The following is a 20706-nucleotide window of genomic DNA, read 5'->3' as shown; positions in this document are numbered from 1 at the left end:
AAAAAAAAAAAAAAAAAACTCAAGCTTTTAACTATAATTAGAAAGACAATTACACTAATAGAACCATTTTGCCTTTTACATAGTTCCAGTAATTAGGAGCTGTATATTTATATTGTGGGTTGTGTTTAAAGTCCCACATAGACCTGTTCCTGCATTATTCTACAGTCACAGGCTTTAATCTTACCCCAGGCCAGGTATCTCATAAAACTAAACTCTCAGACATTAATAAAATGAACAAAGCCAACAGTAGAGAATAGGCACTCTGAAACATTTGCTTTGGATGGAGCAATGCATTTTCAATCTTAATAAAGAGGCAAAAGACAAACGAGGTATACCTATGAAGGACGGCACATTAACAGCAGTATTTACGCTATAAAAGAATGAAAAAATCCTTATAGCCGAAAGAGACAACAGCTAACTTAATTTTGCAAGTTTCTACACATGGGCTGGTTAAAAACAGACTTTTCCTGTAACTTTTTATGGCTCCAAATGTAACTAGAACTCTACAACCACTAGAGCAGTAATGACCCACAACAAATGGGTTACAATAATTTTCTTAAAGTACACCTAAAAATCTAGCTTCAAATCTCATTCTAAAAATTCCTGAATATTAATCTGTGTACCTAATCTCCACATAAAAATCAAAATGGTGTTTCTAGGTTGACTCCTAGGCCTTCTCAAACCAGTTCAAACCAGAGTTTAATGTGAGAGGCTCAGCAGATTTCTGCTTTGTAGTGAGTCACTAAAATGTGATGACCTCAGCAGCCATAAACCAAAGGTAACTAGAATCTCAGAGAGAGAAAGCAGATGAAGGGAATTTACAATATGATCCTCATGAGACACTCTCATTCTAAAGTGCGATTCTGTTCTACCTACCTTTCTCATATGGGTTTCTGGGAAGCAATCTTGGAAGGAGGGTCAAAATCAAGACACCAACCTCTCTCTTCTTCCCTCCTCATTCCTGGTAAAATCACTTCCTTCACACTTCTACACTTTCTGTGTGTGTTTCTAACTAACCTAAGAATAAATCATTTGTCAGTTGCTGATCTTAATGACTTTCTTAGAGTCTTCTAACTTCTTTTCAGAATGGCATATTAGGGGGCGCTTGGGTGGCTCAGTGGTTGAGCATCTGCCTTTGGCTCAGGTCATAATCCTGGGGTCCTGGGAGTGAGTCCTACATCAGGCTCCCCACAGGAGGGCTGCTTCTCCCTCTTCTTATGTCTCTGCCTCTGGGTCTCTCATGAATAAAAAAAAAAAAAAAAAAAAAGAATGGCATATTAGAAGCTAACTGAAACGCAGTCACTTTGCAAAATGCAATGGACAGTTTCAGCAACTTCAATGAATTTACCTTCCTCATCCTAAACATAGAGCCTATGAAAGGTCCCCAAAAGAACAGCCAAGTGTAACTATCTGGCATATTTCTGCACTGGCATGGTATCATTAAGTACTTGAAACATCATGAAATCTGCAAAACTAATAATTTCTACCTGCAAAACTAACAACTTAATTTCTGCACATTACCATCCGAGCCATAGGGCAACCAGCAAAATTCAAGGTGGAAGCATGGTGCTAAGCTAAAAATACACCCTGGAATCCAGATCAAAATACTAAACGTTCAAATAACTCAAAGGCGTAGGGGAAAACATGTCAATGAGCCAACAATCAACGTGTGGCTATATGGACTTGGCTATTCACATTTGGAGTAAATTTGGCTGAATGAGAGTATATTCAATCCAACTCTGGTTTCTGGATTTCTTGGTCCCTTTGGGACTTAAACCCATTTGCAAATCGCACCTGCGCTGCAACCTCCCCCCATGGCACCAAGGAAAGGCACTCTGAACTCTCGGTTGCTAAATGTTTTCCAAAGCTGCCACGGGCGCGGAGCCCAAGTACTCACCTGTGATGCATCTGCTTGGGGCCAAGTGTCAGAGAAAGGAACACACGGGTGGCGGGGAACCGGCATCAGGGTCTGCGTTCCAGGGTCACGTGCTACCGCATCTTGCTCACAACCGCTGCACAGGCGCTGCCGCTCGGCCCCGCGGCCGCCCGGGGCCGCCCGACTTGTCCCTAGGGCCAGCGGCCGCGCACCCCGCCGCGAGATGGGGCATGCCGGGGGACACCCGGGGCTCTTCCTCCAGCAGCTTCGGGAGGGAGGCTGCCCAACCTGGGGGGGAAGGCCAAGGGCGGTCACCTAAACAGGGGAGGATGCAGTCCCCGTCCCCGGGCCCCCCGAGAGCCGCCTCCCGGGGCCGGCCGGCTGACTCGCCCGCCCGCCCGCCGGCGTGGGGCCCGCAGGCCCCGCAGGCCCCGCCGCCCTCGCCCCGCCCCGGCCGGCCCGAGCGCAGCCCACCTGCCGGCCGCGCGGGGGGCGCGCGCGCCTGCCCCACCGCTTTGTTCCTCATCCGGGCAGAGCTCGCCTCGGGCCCTCCCCGCCCGCTCACCCCCGCGCCCCGGGGGCCGCTGGCCTAAGGTTCCCCGCCCGGCCCGGCCCGGCCCGGCCCGGCCCAGCCCGCCGTCTCCTCAGGGCCGCACCCTCCGAGGCACGTTTCCGGCTCCGCAGCCACTCGGGGCGCCTGCCGCTCCGCCCCCCGCGCGTGCGCCCCTCCCGCCGGGGCCCGCGAGCGGAGCCTGCGTTCCGGCGCCCCTCCCCCAGCCGAGCCCCGTCCGCGCCTGCGCACGGCGGGGACCCGGGCCCCAGGGTGCGGGGCCGCGGAAGGCGCCGCCGGGAGCTCCGCGGCCCAGGCCGGCTGGGTTGCGTCGAACGCCGAGCTATCGACCCGCAGTTGCTAGGCAACCAGGCTGCAGTGCGGGTAGCGAGTGAGTTCTGCGTCCCCTAAATCCCCACACTCAGGGTTTCCGTCTCCTTAGCATTCTCCCACTAGGGAAGCGGATCCACGCAAGCCCCACAGATTTGGGCCAAGTAAGGGACTTAGCCCAAAAGATGTGGGCGCTATTGCCCAGGAGGAATTGAGAGTCTATCTCGAGTGGTTTTCACCTTATCTTACACTCGCAGGTTGTGCAGTTTCCCTGCTTCATGAACGGTGGTGTGGGATTTGGTTCCCCTCATCTCTTTGTCCTTCTTCTGTGCAACTGAGACGGGACAATTTTTCTCTAAAGTCATGTTTGTGAGGACTAGACATTAAAACTACAATGAACGGGGGCACCTGGGGGGCACCTAGTTCTGTATCTCCAGGCTCTCGGTCCATCTACTGAACTGCCTCTGCAGGAACACGGCCCATTGGACGTCTCCAGTGTCCCTGGAGATCGGCAGCCCAACCAGCCCCATCTCTGTTTCGTTTTTAAAACTTCTGATCAGCTCACTGCCTCCCCTGCTTGAAAACCTTCCCTTTCCCGGGACTTCACATCCCACTTCAAGTACCACCCAGAGTTCACACCGGGCTGTGGGCTGGGTGATCAGGTCCTTGGACCTCATCTGTCCCTCTCTTTGTCCTTGGCCTCAGCCACTCTGGCATCATCATGCACGAAAGCCACTGGGTGGCTCAGTGGTTGAGCGTCTGCCTTCCGTTCAGGTGGTGACTCGGGAGCTGGGATCGAGTCCTGCATCGGGCTCCCCTCAGGGAGCCTGCCTCTCCCTCTGCCTGTGTCTCTGCCTCTCTCTCTGTCTCTCAAGAATAAATAAATAAAATACTTACCAAAAAAATCTGCAACAAACGGCCTGGTACCTTCCATACGCCAGCAGAACAGTAGAGACCCAGGAATTCCTCCTTACATTCACAAAACATTTACTGAATCGCAGCTCAAACATATAAGTACAAAATAAGAATAAGACATAGGTCTCGACCTTGGACAGCTTGTAGTCTAGTGAAGACTGGATTGAGTTTTGAAAATTCAATCCCAGGTGAAGGGGCAAAGGCACACACAGTGTTTTATTTATTTATTTTAAAGATTTTACTTATTTATTCGTGACAGAGAGAGACAGAGGCAGAGACACAAGCAGGCTCCATGCAGGGAGCCCGACTAGATCCCAGGACTCCAGGATCAAACCCCAGGCGGAAGGCAGTGCTAAACCACTGGACCACTGGGGCAGCCCACACACAGTGTTTTATTTATTTATTTATTTATTTTATTTATTTATGATAGTCACACACACAGAGAGAGAGAGAGAGAGAGAGAAGCAGAGACACAGGCAGAGGGAGAAGCAGGCTCCATGCACCGGGAGCCCAACGTGGGATTCAATTCCGGGTCTCCAGCATCGCGCCCTGGGCCAAAAGCAGGCGCTAAACCACCGCGCCACCCAGGGATCCCCACACACAGTGTTTTAAACAAGGGCAGAAGTGTCAACTCACATCATCTTTCCCTTCCCTTCTCATGAAAGGAAAGCACATTTCATTTGTGAGAACTAATCACTGAACATTGGCAGGTCACGTTGGTTGAGACCTAACACTAATAGTTCCAGAAGAAAATATAGTAGAAAAATCTTTGTAACTTTGCTAGGATGCAAAAATCCAGAACCACTAAAAAAACTAACAAATTGAACTTAATCAGAATTAAAACTTTTTGTCTTGAAAAACCATTGTTGACAAAATAAAAATCAAGCCAGAAATGAGTATAAAATATTTGCAAAACAAATATCTGACAAAGGACTTTTTTTTTTTTAAGATTTTACTTATTTATTCATGAGAGACACAGACACAGAGAGAGGCAGAGACACAGGCAGAGGGAGAAGCAGGCTCCATGCAGGCAGCCCCATGTGTGGGGTCTCCAGGGTCAGAACCCCAGCTGAAGGCAGGCACTAAACCGCTGAGCTACCCAGGCATCCCCAACAAAGGACTTTTATCTGAAATATATAAAGTACCCTTTAAATTCAATAATAAGGCAAACAAGCCAAATTTTTTAAATGGGCAAAATGTTTGAATAGCCATTTTACCAAAGATACAGAGATGGCAGTTAAGCACACAAAAAGATGAGCAGCATAACTAGTTATGAGGGACATGCAAATCAAAACACAATAAAGTGACGACATTTCACATCTACTAGAGTGGGCAAAATTTAAAGGACTCTAACAAGTGTTGGGGCAGAGGCCAAACAACTGGAACCCTCACACTTTGCTGGTGGGAATGCAAAATGCTACAGCCATTTTAGAAAACAACTTAGCAATTTCTTATACCATACAATTCAGTAATTACATTCATAGGTATTTATTCAAGAGAAAAGAAAAATATATATATAAAGACTTATACACAAATGCTCATGGAAACCTTATTTGTAATAATCCCAAACTGTACATAGCTCAAATGTCTGTCAACTGGTGAATGAATAAACAAATTGGAGTATATCTACATAGTGGAATTCTACTCGGCAATAAAAAGGAACAAACTATGGGATCCCTGGGTGGCGCAGCGGTTTGGCGCCTGCCTTTGGCTCAGGGCGCGATCCTGGAGACCCGGGATCGAATCCCACATCAGGCTCCCGGTGCATGGAGCCTGCTTCTCCCTCCACCTGTGTCTCTGCCTCTCTCTCTCTCTCTGTGACTATCATAAATAATAAATAAAAAAAAAAAATTTAAAAAAATAAGGAACAAACTACACATATATGGATGAATCTCATGTTTCATAGACAAAAGACTACATATTATGTGTGTCCACTTACATAAAATTCTAGAAAAGTTAAAACTATACTAATAGCAGATAAGTGATGGTCAGGGGTTGGGGATGAGTGGGAGGGATGAGATTGCCTATAAAGGGGCATGAGGAAACTTTTAGGGGGTGATGAAAATTATCTTGATTGTGGTAGTGGTTATACAACTGTACACTTTTGTCAAAATTTATCAAACAGTACACTTGAAATTGGTTAGTTTTATTGTATGTAAAAATACCTCAAAAAGTCAATTTAAAGTAGGTCCACGGTATACTCTCTCATCATTTTTAAACTTTATTATAATTAATTGTTTAATTTTCTGTCTTTCCAAGTAGATTTTATTTTTATTTTTTAAAAGATTTTATTGGGGATCCCTGGGTGGCTCAGTGGTTAAGTGCCTGCCTGTGGCCCAGGGCATGATTCTGGAGTCCCGGAATCAGGTCCCACGTCAGGCTTCCTGCATGGAGCCTGCTTCTCTCCCTCTGCCTGTGTCTCTGCCTCTCTCTCTTTCTCTGTGTCTCTCATGGATAAATAAATAAAATCTTTAAAAAAATAAAAATTAAAAAATAAAAGATTTTATTTATTTATTCATGAGAGACACAGAGACACAGGCAAAGGAGAAGCAGGATCCATGCAGGGAGCCTGACGTGGGACTTGATCCCGGGACTCCAGGATCACACCCTGGGCTGAAGGCGGTGCTAAACTGCTAAGCCACCCCTGCTGCCCTCAAAGTAGATTTTAAGTTTTAAGATTCATATGCACATCTGAAGTTTTGGTAACGAGATTTAATGCTATATGAGATAGCACAATACTTGATATATACTAGGTGCTCAATAAATATTTAATAAATGAAAATCAAACTGGTATAATACTAAATTTTGCTTATTATATATCACTTCACTTGGAGACATACAGCAAAATGAAGGCCCAAAGGTTGCCTAAGGAGCTGATTTAGGGTGACTTGCCACTTTAAGGAGACACTGAGGGGTCAGTAAAACAATAAAAACAGTGGGAGAGTTGCTGACCACTCATACGGAAATGAAGGTGTAGCTGTTCTTTTACAACTCACGTGTTCAAATGACTGTGAAACACAGATGTTGGTTTGCGACCAAAAAGTAAACCTTAGAGATAAGCATATATAAGACAATCAAGTAACAGCCATTTATATTTTTGCTGGATGGAAAATTATCTCCTAGCACTAAAGATATGGCAGAATGGGTAAATTTGGGCCTCTTTTGGGCTGCTCAGATAGCTTTTTTTTTTTTCATTTGACTCTAATTAGGGTATAAAATCCTGTTTTTGATCTCTCATGTTAGGAAGAGTCTGGAAATAGAACTTCATGTGGGTAAACCTGTTCTTTGGCATTCTTGAGATTCTCTCCATAAGCTGGAAACAGTTACAATTTATTGTATCAGATTCTTTTTTTTTTTTTTTTTTTAAGATTTTACTCATTCATTCATGAGAGACACACAGAGGGAGAGAGGCAGAGACACAGGCAGAGGGAGAAGCAGGCTCCCTGTGGGGAGCCTGATGCAGGACTCGATTCCAGGACCTGGGATCACGCCCTGAGCTGAAGGCAGACGCTCAACCACTGAGCCACCCAGGGGCCCCTATTGTATCAGATTCTAACTGACTCATTTATTTATATGATATTTGCAGAAAGGCATAGGAAAGCTAGAATTTATTCAAGGAATATTTATTGAGTACCTGCTATACCAGGTATTCCTCTAGGAGAGATAGCAGTTTATATACCTGGAGATATGGCAGTTTATTAAATGGGCAAAACAATGCCAGTCCCTATGGAGCTTCCTATGGAGTTTACATAATAGTGGAGGAATACAGATAATAAACAAGTAACCAATTAAAATATATAATATTCCAGATGGCAATAAATAGCATGTAAAAGTATGGCAGGGAAGAAAGCACTTAGAGATAGGAGATACAATCTAAAATTGGATAGACAAAGAAATCATCACTGAAAAGGTGAAATTTAAACCAAGGAGGTGAGAGAGTGATTCATATTCACATCTGAAGAAGAGAGTTTCAGAGGTAAGCGAAAGTGCAAAAGTCCTGAGGCAAGAGAATGTCTGGCAGTTTTGAGGAATTGCAAGGAGACCAATGACAGTAGAATTATACCCTCCACCATGGCAGCCATTAGCCACATGTGGTTATTGTCCCTACTTCAAATTGTGTAATTATTTTAGGGCTAGAGAATTAAATAGAGTGACTGTGTTAATGGCTCCAGTTTGGCGCTCCTCCCTGTCACCATGCCCTTCACAAGGTGACTTAAGGTGACTTAATAGCTCATCCCAGTATCACCTAGAGCCCTTTTTTTCTGTCCCTTGATTCTGAATTGGCCATACCAGACATTCACTAGAACTCAGTCTAAATCATTGCCCTTCAGGCTTGAGAACTAGATAAATACTTCTTGCCTTGAGCGACTGAGTCTTGGGGTAGTGTACCTGGTGGCCACTCTGAAGGAGGCTGCCTTCCTTGGCTGCCTTCCTTTCCTTGGATACCACGGATTTTCTGCTCAGAGCTTTGGTAACTGTTACATGGGTATGAAAGATTAAGCACTAGCATTTGCAACATTCCCTTGGGTTAATGTCCAAGAACAGGCATTCCTTGTTTTATTGCACTTTGCTAATATCACGTTTTTTACACATTGAAGATTTGTAGCAACCCAAACTGTGTCAGTCAATGGTGCCATTTTTTTTTCGGATAGAAGATGATTTTTATTCTGAAAAATACACTATATATATATATATATATATATATATATATATATATATATATAAATACATATATATATGCACATGTGTATATGTCAAGAAATAGAATATTACAGCCTCCCAGATGCTTTCTGCCCTCCTTTCACACTCACCAAGTCTGTCTTCATTTCTAATTTAAAGATAATATTAAATATGTATCAGTAAATTGCAATATATGATATAAAACATACATGGCACTTAAAATAGTAATTATAAAGCATACACTTGTGTAAACAATACCTAACAAAGAACACTTCATGTAATTTATAAATCTTTAGGATGCCCCTTCTCAAATACATCTCCCACTCCATTCAACCTAAAGTAACTCCTTTCCTGACTTTTGGAATAATCTTTACCTTGCTCTGATTGATATCTTTACCATCTCCTCTTGCACCCCTACACACCAGTTTTGCCTGTTCTTAAACTTTTTAATATGCAATTATACTGTATATTCACTTCTTTTGACTTGCTAATTTTGCTCACAATAATGAAATTCATTTATCTTGATGCTAGTAGCTGTAAATTTCTTCAATTTTTCATTGCTGTATGAATTCCATTCTATTAACATTCCAGCATATATTCCCCAGTACTAATAATGAGGAGCATTTGTGTTATTTTCAGTTTGGGAGTATTTTGAATAATGATGTTATGAACAGCAAAAACAAAACAAAAAAACCCATCATATTAGAGGAACTCAAAGATACTTGAAACTTTAATTCTCAATATTTTTAATGTTTTAAATGACTGCTTTACTATTTTTAAAAATTTCCCTTATGTTGATAACCAAAAGTAAGAGAGTTCTTAACTTTTGACAAAAATGTTGAATGCTCACAGAACAATGATGATTTTTCCTATTTATTATTAAAATTGCTTTGTATTATTCCAGCTTGCGTGGCCCTCAACCACCATGCAAAGTAAGGACTGCCAGTACTAGTAAAAATCCTTCTACCTTTTCTTCTCTTTTGGCATTCTCAACATTCTGTACTACTGCATAATATTTAGAATCATTTGTCAAATATCACATAAAATGTTGGAATTTTGTGATTACATTTCATCTTTAAAATAATTCAGAGATAACTGACATTTTTACAATATTATGTTTCCGAGGAAGCATAGTTTATTTATTTATTGAAGTTATCATTAGTTTTTTTTTCATTTAAAAAACTTTTTTATTGGAATTCAATTTGCCAACATAACACCCAGTGCTCATCCCATCAAGTGCCCCCCACAGTCCCGTCACCCAGTCAACCCAACCCCTCACCCACCTCCCTTCCCACTACCTCTTGTTCATTTCCCAGAGTTAGGAGTCTCTCATGTTCTGTCACCCTCACTGATATTTCCCACTCATTTTCCCTCCTTTCCCCTTTATTCCATTTCACTATTTTTTATGTTCCCCAAATGAATGAGACTATACTATGTCCTTCTCCGATTGACTTACTTCACTCAGCATAATACCCTCCAGTTCCATCCACGTTGAAGCAAAAGGTATTTGTCATTTCTAATGGCTGAGTAATATTCCATTGTATACATAGACCATAGCTTCTTTATCCATTCATCTTTCTATGGGCATCAAGGCTCCTTCCACAGTTTGGCTATCGTGGACATTGCTGCTAGAAACATCGGGGTGCAGGTGTCCCGGCATATCACTGCATCTGTATCTTTGGGGTAAATCCCCAGCTGTGCAATTGCTGGGTCGTAGGGTAGCTCTATTTTTAACTCTTTGACGAACCTCCACACAGTTTTCTAGAGTGGCTGTACCAGTTCACATTCCCACCAACAGTGCAAGAGGGTTCCCCTTTCTCCACATCATTATTTTTTTGTATGAGTTTCCTGTGGCTGAAGTGCTTATGACAAAGCTGAAGTGCTTATGACAAAGCACTACAAACTGTTGTTTAAAGAATAGGGATTTATTGTCTCACAGTTCTGGAGACTAGAAGTCCAAGATCAAGGTATCAGCAAAGTTGACTTCTTCTGAGGGCTGTGAGGGAGAATCTTTTCCTTGCTTCTCTTCTACTTTCTAGTATTGCCTTGGCTTGTAGAAGCACAACATCAATCTTCACATGACATTCCCTCTGTGTGCACACCTGCCCTTATACAAAGATTCCCCCCCTTTTGAAAAATAAGGACACCAGTTATATTGGATTAGGGGTCCACTCTACTTTAGTATTATTTAGTTCCAAAGCCACTTCCACATTTTTAGGTATTTGTTACAGCAGCACCCTACTTCTTGGTATCAAAATCTATATTAGTTTGCTTGGAATGCTGTAAATAAATACCACAGACTCAGTAGCTTAAAGTATAGAAATATAATGTCTCTTAGTTCTGGAAGCTGGAAGTCTGAAAGAAGGTGTTGGCTGGGTTGGTTTCTTCTGAGTGCCTAAGAGAATAATTTGTTCTAGACCTCTCTCCTTGGCTTGTCTTCTTCCTGTGTGTCTTCATATGATCTTTCCTCCATGCCTGTCTTTTTTTTTTCCCCAAATTTACCCTTTTTAGAAGGACATCAGTCATATTGAAAAGAGTCCACCTTGGGCAGCCCGGGTGGCTCAGCGGTTTAGCACAACCTTTGGCCCAGGGCGTGTTCCTTGGAGACCTGGAATCAAGTCCCACCTCAGGCTCTCTGCATGGAGCCTACCTCTCCCTCTGCCTGTGTCTCCGCCACTCTCTCTCACTCTCTCTTTCTCTCTCTCTCTCTCATGAATAAATATACAAAATCTTCAAAAAAAATGAAAAGAGTCCACCCTAAAGATCTCATCTTAGCTAATTACAACTGTAATGACCTAATTTCCAAATAAGTTCACATTCTGATGTACTGGGGGTTAAGATTTCAGCATATGAATTGGGGGTTAGAGGCACAATTCAACTTCTAACAGTATTTCTGAATGAAGTTTTTTTTTTCATTTTTTTTATTGGAGTTCAATTTGCCAACATATAGCATAACACCCAGTGCTCATCCCATCAAGTGCCCCCCTCCGTGCCCATCACCCAGTCACCCCCACCCCCCACCCATCTCCCTTTCCACCACCCCTTGTTCCTTTCCCAGAGTTAGGAGTCTCTCCTGTTATGTCTCCCTCTCTGATATTTCCCACTCATTTTCTCTCCTTTCCCCTTTATTCCCTTTCACTATTTTTTATATTCCCCAAATGAGTGAGACTATATAATGTTTGTCTTTCTCCGATTGACTTACTTCACTCAGCATAATACCCTCCAGTTCCATCCACGTTGAAGCAAAAGGTATTTGTCATTTCTAATGGCTGAGTAATATTCCATTGTATACATAGACCACAGCTTCTTTATCCATTCATCTTTTTATGGGCATCAAGGCTCCTTCCACAGTTTGGCTATTGTGGACATTGCTGCTAGAAACATCGGGGTGCAGGTGTCCCGGCATATCACTGCATCTGTATCTTTGGGGTAAATCCCCAGCGGTGCAATTGCTGGGTCGTAGGGCAGATCTATTTTTAACTCTTTGAGGAACCTCCACACAGTTTTCCAGAGTGGCTGCAAATGGTGCCATTTTTTTGACAGCATTTGTTCACTTTATGTCTCTGTGTCACATTTGGTAATAATTCCAATATTTCAAAAGTTTTCATTATTGGGACACCTGGGTGGTTCAGTCAGGTTGAGCATCTGACTCTTGATATCCACTCTGGTCCTGATCTCAGGGTCGTAAGATCGACCCCTGTGTCATGCTCTGCGCTGGGCGTGGAGCCTGCTTAAGATTCTCCCTCACGCCCTATCCCCCACCCCCTGCCCAGCTCATTTTCTCTCAAAAAAATAATAAAAAAAAAACTGAGGGACACCTGGGTGGCTCAGTTGGTTAAGTGTTTGCTTTAAGCTCAGGTCATGATCCCAGTATCCTGGGATAGAGCCCCATATTGGGCTCCCTGCTCAGTGGGCAATCTGCTTCTCTCTACCCCCTGCCCCTCTCCCTACTTATGCTCTCTCTCTCTCAAATAAATAAATAAAATCTTTAAAATTTATGTAAGTTTTCATTATTATTATATTTGTTATAGTGATCTGTCATCTCTTTTCTTTTTTAACTAGGATATATGCCCAGCATGGAACCCAACATGGGACTTGAACTCATAACTCTGAGATCAAGACCTGGACTGAGATCAACAGTCAGATGCTTAACCGACTGAGCCACCAGAGCACCCTGATCAGTAATCTTTGATGTTACTACTGTAATTTTTGAGGGTGCCACAAACCTCACCCATATAAGATGGTAAATTTAATAAATGTGTGTATTCTGATTGCCCCACCAACTGGTTGTCCCTCCTTCTCTCTCCCTCTCCTTGGGCCTCCCTATTTTTTGAGACACAACAGTATTGAAATTAGGCCAATTAATAACCTCTAAGTGTTCAAGTGAAAGGATGAGTTGCACATCCTCACTTTAAATCAAAAGCTCGAAGTGATTAAGCTTAGTGAGGAAGGCGTGTCAAAAGCTGAGACTGGCTGAAAGTGAGGTCCCTTGAGCCAAACAGTTAGCCAGGTTGTGAATGCAAAGGAAGAGTTTTTGACGGAAAGTAAAAGTGCTCCTTTAGTGAACACACAAATGATAAGAAAACGGAACAGCCTTATTGCTGATATAGGTAAAGTTTGAGTGTCTGGATTGAAGATCAAACCAGCCACAGTTTTCCCTTAACCCAAAGCCTAACCCAGAGCAAGGTCCTAACTCTCTTCAATTCTGTGAAGGCTGGGAGAGGGGAGGAAGCTGCAAAAAAGTCTAAAGCTAGCAGTAGTTAGTTCATGAGGCTTAAGTAAAGAAGCTGTCTCCATAACATAAATGTGCAAGGTGAAGCAGCAAGTGCGGATGTAGAAGCTGCAGCAAGTGATCCAGAATATCGAGCTAAGGCCATTACTGAAGGTCATTAACAACAGATTTCAATGCATATAAAACATGGGCAGCCCGGGTGGCTCAGCGGTTTATCGCTGCCTTCAGTCCAGGGCCTGATCCTGGAGACCTCGGATCAAGTCCCACGTCAGGCTCCCTGCACGGAGCCTGCTTCTCCCTCTGCATGTGTCTCTGTCTGTCTGTCTGTCTGTCTGTGTCTCATGAATAAATAATATAAAATAAACAGCCTTATTTAGCAAGAAGATGCCACCTAGGACTTTCACAGCTAGAGAGGAGAAGTCAATGTATGGCTTCAAAGCTTTAAAGGACAGGCTGACCCTCTTGTCAGGAACTAATGCAGCTGGTGACTTTAGGTTGAAGCCAATGCTCCTCTGCCATTCCAGAAATCCTGGGGCCCTGAATAATTATGCTAAATCTCTCTGCTTGTGCTCTAGAAAGGGAGCAACAAAAGCCGATGACAGCACATCTGTTTACAACAAAGCCCGATGACAGCACATTTGTTTACAACATGATTTACTGAATATATTAAGCCCACTGTTGAGAACTACTGCTCAGGAAAAAAGACTCCTTTCAAAATATTACTGCTCATGGACAATGCACCTGGTCACCCAAGAGCTCTGATGGAGATGGACAACCAGATTAATGATGTTTTCATGACTGCTAACACAATATCCATTCTACAGCCCAAGAATTGAGGAGTAATTTCAACTTTCAATTCTCATTATTTAAGAAATACATTTCAGGGAGCCTGGGGGGCTCAGTCAGTTAAACATCTGACTCTTGATCTCAGCCCAGGTCTTGGTCTCAAGATGGAGAGTTCAAGCCCCTCCCAGTGTGAAGCCTACTTAAAATTTAAACAAACAAACACATCACTCATTCCTCTGATGGTTCTGGACAAAGTAAATTGAAACCTTCTGAAAAGGATTCACCATTCTAGATGTCATTAAGAACGTTCATGATTGATTGGGAGATGTCCAAATATCAATATGAACAGGAGCTGGGAAGAAGTCGATCCCAACCCTCATGGGTGACTGCCAGGTTCAAGGCTTGAGTGGAGGAAGTCACTGCAGATGTGGTGGAAACAGCAAGAGAACTAGAATTAGAAGTGCAGCCTGAAGATGGACTGAATTGCTGCAATCTGATGATAAGACTTGAATAGATGAAGAGTTATTTCTTAGGGATGAGCAAAGAAAGGGGTTTATTGAGATGAATCTACTCCTGAAGATTCTGTGAAGATTGTTGAAATGAACACAAAGGATTTAGAATATTCCATAAACTGAGTTGATAAAGCAGCAGCAGGGTTTGAGAGGACTCCAATTTTGAAAGAAACTACAATCCTATCAAACAGCATCACATGCTATAGATAAATCATTCGGGAAAAGAAGAGTCAGTCAATGTGGCAAATTTCATTGTTGTCTTATTTTGAGAAATTGCCACAGCTACCCCAACCTTCAGCAATCATCGCCTGATCAGTCAGCAGCCATCAACATGGAAGCAAGACCCTCCACCGGCAAAAAATTATAACTCACTGAAAGCTCGGTGATGGTTAGCATTTTTTAGCAATAACATATTTTTTTAAGATTTTATTTATTTATTTATTTATGAGAGAGAATGCAAGCAGGGGGAGGGGCAGAGGGAGAGAGAGAGAAAGAATCTCAAGCAGAATTCACTCTAAGTGTGGGGCCTGATGTGGTCTCAGTCTCACAACCCTGAGACCATGAACCCAAGCTGAAATCAAGAGTCGGACACTCAACTGACTGAGCCACCTAGGTGCCCCAGCAATACTATATTTTTTATTTATTTTTATTTTTAAAAAGGTTTTATTTATTTATTTGAGAGACAGAGCATGAGCAGGGAGAGGAGGAGTGGGACAGAGAGAAACAAACTCCCCACTGGGCAGGGAACTTGACTCTGGGCTCCATCCCAGGTCCCTGGGATCATGCCCTGACCTGAAAGCAGATGCTTAACCGACTGAGCCATCCAGGCACCCCAATGATGTATTTTTTAATTAAGATATATACATTGTTTTTTTTTTAAGACACAATGCTGTGTATTGCACACTTGAGAGATCGTAATATGGGGTAAAGATAACATTTATATGCACTGGGGAAAATTCATTTGACTGGCTTTATTGTGATGTTCACTTTATTGTCGTGGTCTGGAACTGAACCTGCAATATCTCAGAGGTGTGCCTGTACTTGGTTTCACTCCTCTACAAGGTGCAGAATAGCTTATTTTCTAAACATAGCAAATGTAGCACTAGAGCTGACATAATCATGTGTGTTCTGTTAACTCTTGAGACCTCAGAAGCAGAACACATGTGACACCGAATGAATTCAATTTCTTAGACTTGAAGGACTGACTATATTAATTTCAGTGGAGGAGCACCCAGGCTGTAGCTAATTGAAGGAACCCTGACTCTGCTCAGGCTTTGGAGGAAGACCCTTCTGGTTGAGCCTGAGTGGAATAAGAAATTAGGAGGAATGATCTGTGGAGTTTAACTAAAGACATTTTCATGTTGTTACCTTCAAATCTGAACCCATAAGGTAAGATTATTTAAACTTTAGGTTTTAACTTATCCCTAGCAATTGATAATGGGAGATACATTTTTAAATTTGCAGTATTTACTCTTGATGATTTATTTGATTATATAACCTCCAGGCAGCTATATTGGAAATGGTCTTTGTTAGAGAAAAGAATCAGGAATGAGTTTTTAACTCTAGCGCGCCAGGTTGTTCTGGAGTTCCTTCAACTAATGTACAGTTCTGATCTATTTTAGAGATTTCTTTTTTTTTTTTTTTTTTTTTTTTTTTTTTTTTTTTTTTTTTTTTTTTTTATTTTAGAGATTTCTAAGGGGCAAAACTAGACTGCGATTCTAGGATGATACACAAAGGAGTAGTAGTCGCCTTTGAAGGAGGGTGAAAATGGGGGCGGGGGGTTGGTAAGAACATTACTAATGGCCTCCAAAAATCCCAAGAGTAATGATAAAATAAATTTTAAAAGTAACTGAAAATTTATCTCTAAAGAAGTTCCATGTGGTTTTTAAGATGGGCTTTACTAAATCTTCCAGGAAAAGATAATTTCTACCTTTCACAAATGGTTCCAGAGCCTAGAAATAGACGGACAGCTACTCAGCTTATTTTTAAGAGTTCGAAATAATCCTAATATCAGAAAAGGAGACCACAAGAAAACAAAACTATGAGCCAATACAACTTGGGACTGTAGAAACAAAATTTCTAAATGAAATGTTAATAAACTGAATCCAGCAGTATCCTAAAAGGATCATGACTCCATCAGGTTAAATCCCAGGAATACGAGACAGCTCAACTGCAGCAAATATACCATCATAATTCACTGTACTGCTAAATTAATAAAGAAAATATGCACGATTATTTTCACAGATGCATTTAATAAAATTTAATAGCCAATAAATACTAATAATATTCATAGCAAACTAAGAGTAGTAGAAACGACAAATACCCACCATTTGCTTCAACGTGGATGGAACTGGAGGGTATTATGCTGAGTGAAATAAGTCAATCGGAGAAGGACAAACAGTGTATGTTCTCATTCATTTGGGGAATATGAATAATAGTGAAAGGGAATATAAAGGAAGGGAAAAGAAATGTTGGGAAATATCAGGAAGGGAGACAGAACATAAAGCCTCCTAACTCTGGGAAACGAACTAGGGGTGGGGGAAGGGGAGGAGGGCGGGTGCTGGAGGGGAATGGGTGACGGGCACTGAGGCGGACACTTGACGGGATGAGCACTGGGTGTTTTGCTGTATGTTGATAAATTGAACACCAATAAAAATTAATTAAAAAAAAAGAAGAAAATGTCCTTAATTTGATAAAAAATATCTCCTGCATGGTGGAATATTGGAAGGTTTTCCATTAAAAATGCAAGGATGCTAGCTACTACCACTACTACAATTAGCATTGGGCTGGGCATCTTAAGCAGTGAAATTCAATAAGAAAAATAAATTAGTTACATTGAAAGGAAGAAACAAAACTATCATTGTTAGCGGATAATATGATTACATTTAAGAAATCCTGGAAAATCATTTTTATAAAAAAGCTATTAGAACTGTCTTGAGTGGGGCATTATTTCACAAGCACATACATTTATCAACACTCACTGAATTGTATATTTAATATATGTACATTTCACTGTATGTAGATTTTCTCTAAATTAAAAGCCAGTAGAACTAGGGTGCCTGGGTGGCTCCCTAGTTAAGTGTCTGCCTTTGGCTTGGGTCATGGTCCTGGGGTCCTGGGATAGAGCCCTGCATTGCATCAGGCTCCCTGTTTGGTGGGGAGCCTGCTTCTCCCTCTCCTGTTCCCCTTGCTTGTGCGCACTCTCTCTCTCTGTCAAATAAATAAATAAAATCTTGTAAAAACAAAAACAAAAACAGTAGAACTAACAAGAGGCCAGTGAAATGACTAAAGAATAACATGCACTAAATCAGTAGCTTCAAAAACTAGAAAAAATTCTATTCACAATAGCATCCAGACCTATGAAATGTCTTGAGCTTAACGTAATAAGAAACACATCAAATCTACACTAAGAAATCTGGAAAATTCATTAAAGGGCAAAAAAAAAAAAAAAAGAACTGAATGAATGAATTCTATTATGTTCAGATAGGAGAGACTCAGTGTTTCAAAAAGTCAACTCTCTCTCCAAATCTGTCCATATATTTAACACAGTCCCAATTAGAATCTCAATTTTTGTTTTGTTTCTTTACAGAAATGAAAAGTGCATGTTACCTTCTCTGCTCTTCTCCAGATGTGGACACCTTCGTTCAAGAATTGTTCCTCCAGATGAATGGTTCAGTCAGCCATCCATTCTCCAAGCCTTGAGTTTGGTGCCTTTCTCTAATTCACACCAACATGCCAGACACGGACAAGGAAAATGCTTTGCAAAACTTGTGGCAGGAGAAGGGAGCCTTAAAGAAGAGAGAAAAGACAAAAGCCTCAAGGAAAGATGAATGTATTGGACTACAGCAAAAGTTCACATTATTGTCTGACAAAAGGCTGCATAGACAAGGTTAATATGGAAAGAGTGTTTGAGAAGAACGAAAACCTAGGAATACGTTGTACTAAATATATGTGGTTCTTTAAGTTTTCAATTAGCAATAATTGCACCTAAGATGAACCTCATTGGCTAGGATACTGCCGCTGCGCAAAGCTTTTTGGGGCTCTTTAAATCTTGCTGTAAATTATCTTTAAAATAGAATGGAACGATGCAGGTAAAAGATTCATGGAAGTTTTACAGTGACAATTTGACCTTCAGTTAACTATCTGTTTTCTGGTCCTCTGAAACCTGATAAAGATAGAATGTCAACTATGCCATTAGGCAACCTTACTTCTATTAAAGCAATTACTTGATTAGTTGATTGCATCTGGCCCAGCACAACTATAAATGCCTTATGAGGGAGCATAGCTTTGGGCTTCTCTGAGGATGAAGATGCTTTCCTTGGGTTTCAGTGGGGTCCCCGGAAGCTATGCCTGTGGGGTCGTTAAAGAACGACCTGGCTCATGAGGGGTACGAGACTTCTAAGTCAGGACAGCTACCATGTGGGGCTGATGTGAGTCTTCTTTGCTCATATCTGAGCTGTTACACAGGGGGTTTGGGAGAAGCACCCATGTGCATTGCTGCACAGATTATTGGAGGGACCCCAGGGAGGTGAGATGCCTAGTTCAGCCCTGCTCCAAGCATTGCTCTTGATCTAAACCCTTCCAAGTGATTCTGACACCAAATGTGGCCCCCAGTAGTCTTACTGAGTCTCAATATTTAGCTGAACCTAAGAAGACCCCTGGGAGATATTGTGCATGATAATAGAGATAGCTTATACCTGAGCTATGTAGGAGAGGACTAACTGAATAGAGTCATATGATCTACTCAGTTTGAGATTGAGTTATCTAGGGATGCCTGGGTGGCTCAGTAGTTGGGTGTCTGCCTTTGGCTCAGGGCATGTTTCCAGATTCCCAGGATCGAGTCCCACATCGAGTTCCTTGCATGGAGTCTGCTTCTCCTCCCTCTGCCTGTGTCTCTGCCTCTCTTCCTGCGTCTCTCATGAATAAATAAATAAAACCTTAAAGAGAGAGAGACAGAGAGAGATTGAGTTATCTACACCTGTGAGAAATCTTATTTCTACCAATGAGGTTGGCACATCCAGTTTCCTGTTCCCTCATGAGGCAGCTGATGCAAATTCCAGATGTGAGGACAGATCACCTCTGTGCCACCAGCCTAGGAAACCAAAATCTATAATGTGATATCAAACATTTTGGAAGAAGAGCCAATCCAAAGTCCTCATCTCACATGTTTCAGGCAGCTGATGAGGGACCTGAGTTTCAGAGGTGGAAGTCTTCCTTGGCCTCAGAGATACCTGTGAATCTACTGAGCCAGATCTTTAGTGAATTCCCATTTCCCCTTTTACAATCAGATCCGAAAAGTACAACCAAACTTAGTCCTGAGTGTTGTGGAGGTTTGGCATATCTGTCACTTGATCTAGACATATCTGTAACATACCTAGCCACCTTTTAAGGCCACCAATGACAGAAATGCACTGTGTATCTTTTCACTTCCTTCTCTATGCTTTTTTCCCCCCTCTGGTATTTATCATTCAGCTCGATATATTTTTTTAATAATAAATGTATTTTTATTGGCCTTCTCTATGCTTGCATTAGCACCTACAAAGACATACGTATCACGTAAAATAGTTCGTTTTAAATTCGCACTGCATATATTACTCTTTAGTCCGCTTTTTTTTCCACTTGACACATTATGTACAGCTCTGCAAGTTCTTACATTGAGCTCTAACTCATTCTTTTTAATAACAGCATAATATTCTTAAAGTATTAGCCTTCTCTCTATTGATGGACATTCAAGCTGTTTCCTTTAGTTCCTTTTAAAAATCACTACAGGGCACCTGGGTTGCTCACTGGTTAAGTGTCTGTCTTTGGCTCAGGCTAAGGAGATCCTGGGATCCAGTCCAACATCGGGCTCCCCACAGGGAGCCTACTTCTCCCTCTGCCTGTGTCTCTGCCTCTCTGTCTCTCGTGAATGAATAAATAAAATCTTCTTAAAAATAAAACTAATTAAAAATTACTACAAACGAGCACCTGGGTGGCTCAGTGGTTAAGCGTCTGCCTTCGGCTCAGGGCATGATTCCAGAGTCCCTGGATTGAGTCCCACACCAGGCTCCTCGGGGGAGCCTGCTTCCCCCTCTGCCTGTGTCTCTGCCTCTGTGTGTGTGTGTGTGTGTGTGTGTGTGTGTGTGTGATGAATAAATAAAAAAAATCTTCAAAAAATCTTTTTAAAAATCACTACAAACAATGTTGCATTAGATATTGTTGTGCATATAAATTCACACCAGTGCATTTATTTATGTAGGGTCTCTGGGTCAAAGGACATGTGATGTACACTATTAATTTTAATAGTTACTTTCCCAAAAGCTTGTAGCAATTTATGCTCTGCCCC

General features: G+C 42.0%; 2 protein-coding genes and 1 pseudogene across 4 annotated transcripts in view; 1 reads left to right on the top strand and 2 right to left on the bottom strand.

The window, feature by feature from the left end:
- The window catches only part of PRDM4 (PR/SET domain 4), a 28545-nt gene extending 25880 nt beyond the window's left edge, over positions 1–2665 (bottom strand). For 2 of the 3 annotated variants that reach the window (XM_041756579.1, XM_041756581.1), the window contains exons 1-2: positions 2351–2526; positions 1898–2164 (exon numbers count right to left, since the gene is read on the bottom strand). In XM_041756579.1, the coding sequence (XP_041612513.1) occupies positions 1898–1908 (11 nt within the window). In that variant the 5' untranslated portion in view covers positions 1909–2164; positions 2351–2526. The other variant, XM_041756580.1, reaches the window with a different exon arrangement.
- On the top strand, positions 2107–18169 carry LOC121491731 (atherin-like). Its single transcript, XM_041756930.1, has 3 exons — positions 2107–2282; positions 2411–2817; positions 17971–18169. Exons 1-3 carry the CDS (start codon positions 2107–2109, stop codon positions 18081–18083), a joined length of 696 nt encoding a protein of 231 aa, XP_041612864.1. The 3' UTR covers positions 18084–18169.
- A 69-nt stretch (positions 18170–18238) lies between these two features.
- LOC121492328 lies at positions 18239–18413 on the bottom strand (annotated as a pseudogene).
- Positions 18414–20706: the final 2293 nt, after the last annotated feature.

Source organism: Vulpes lagopus, chromosome 5 (assembly GCF_018345385.1).
Source record: "Vulpes lagopus strain Blue_001 chromosome 5, ASM1834538v1, whole genome shotgun sequence".
NCBI lineage: Eukaryota > Metazoa > Chordata > Mammalia > Carnivora > Canidae > Vulpes > Vulpes lagopus.
Note: the sequence above shows the minus strand (reverse complement) of the source record. Positions and strands in the feature narration are given on the sequence as shown.

Coding starts and splice junctions, on each gene's coding strand:
- LOC121491731 (XM_041756930.1), top strand. CDS start 2,107: ATGCCGGGGGACACCCGGGGCTCTTCCTCCAGCAGCTTCGGGAGGGAG. Junction 2,283..2,410: donor TCGCCCGCCCGCCCGCCGGC/GTGGGGCCCGCA, acceptor TCATCCGGGCAG/AGCTCGCCTCGGGCCCTCCC. Junction 2,818..17,970: donor GGCTGCAGTGCGGGTAGCGA/GTGAGTTCTGCG, acceptor GTTTCTTTACAG/AAATGAAAAGTGCATGTTAC.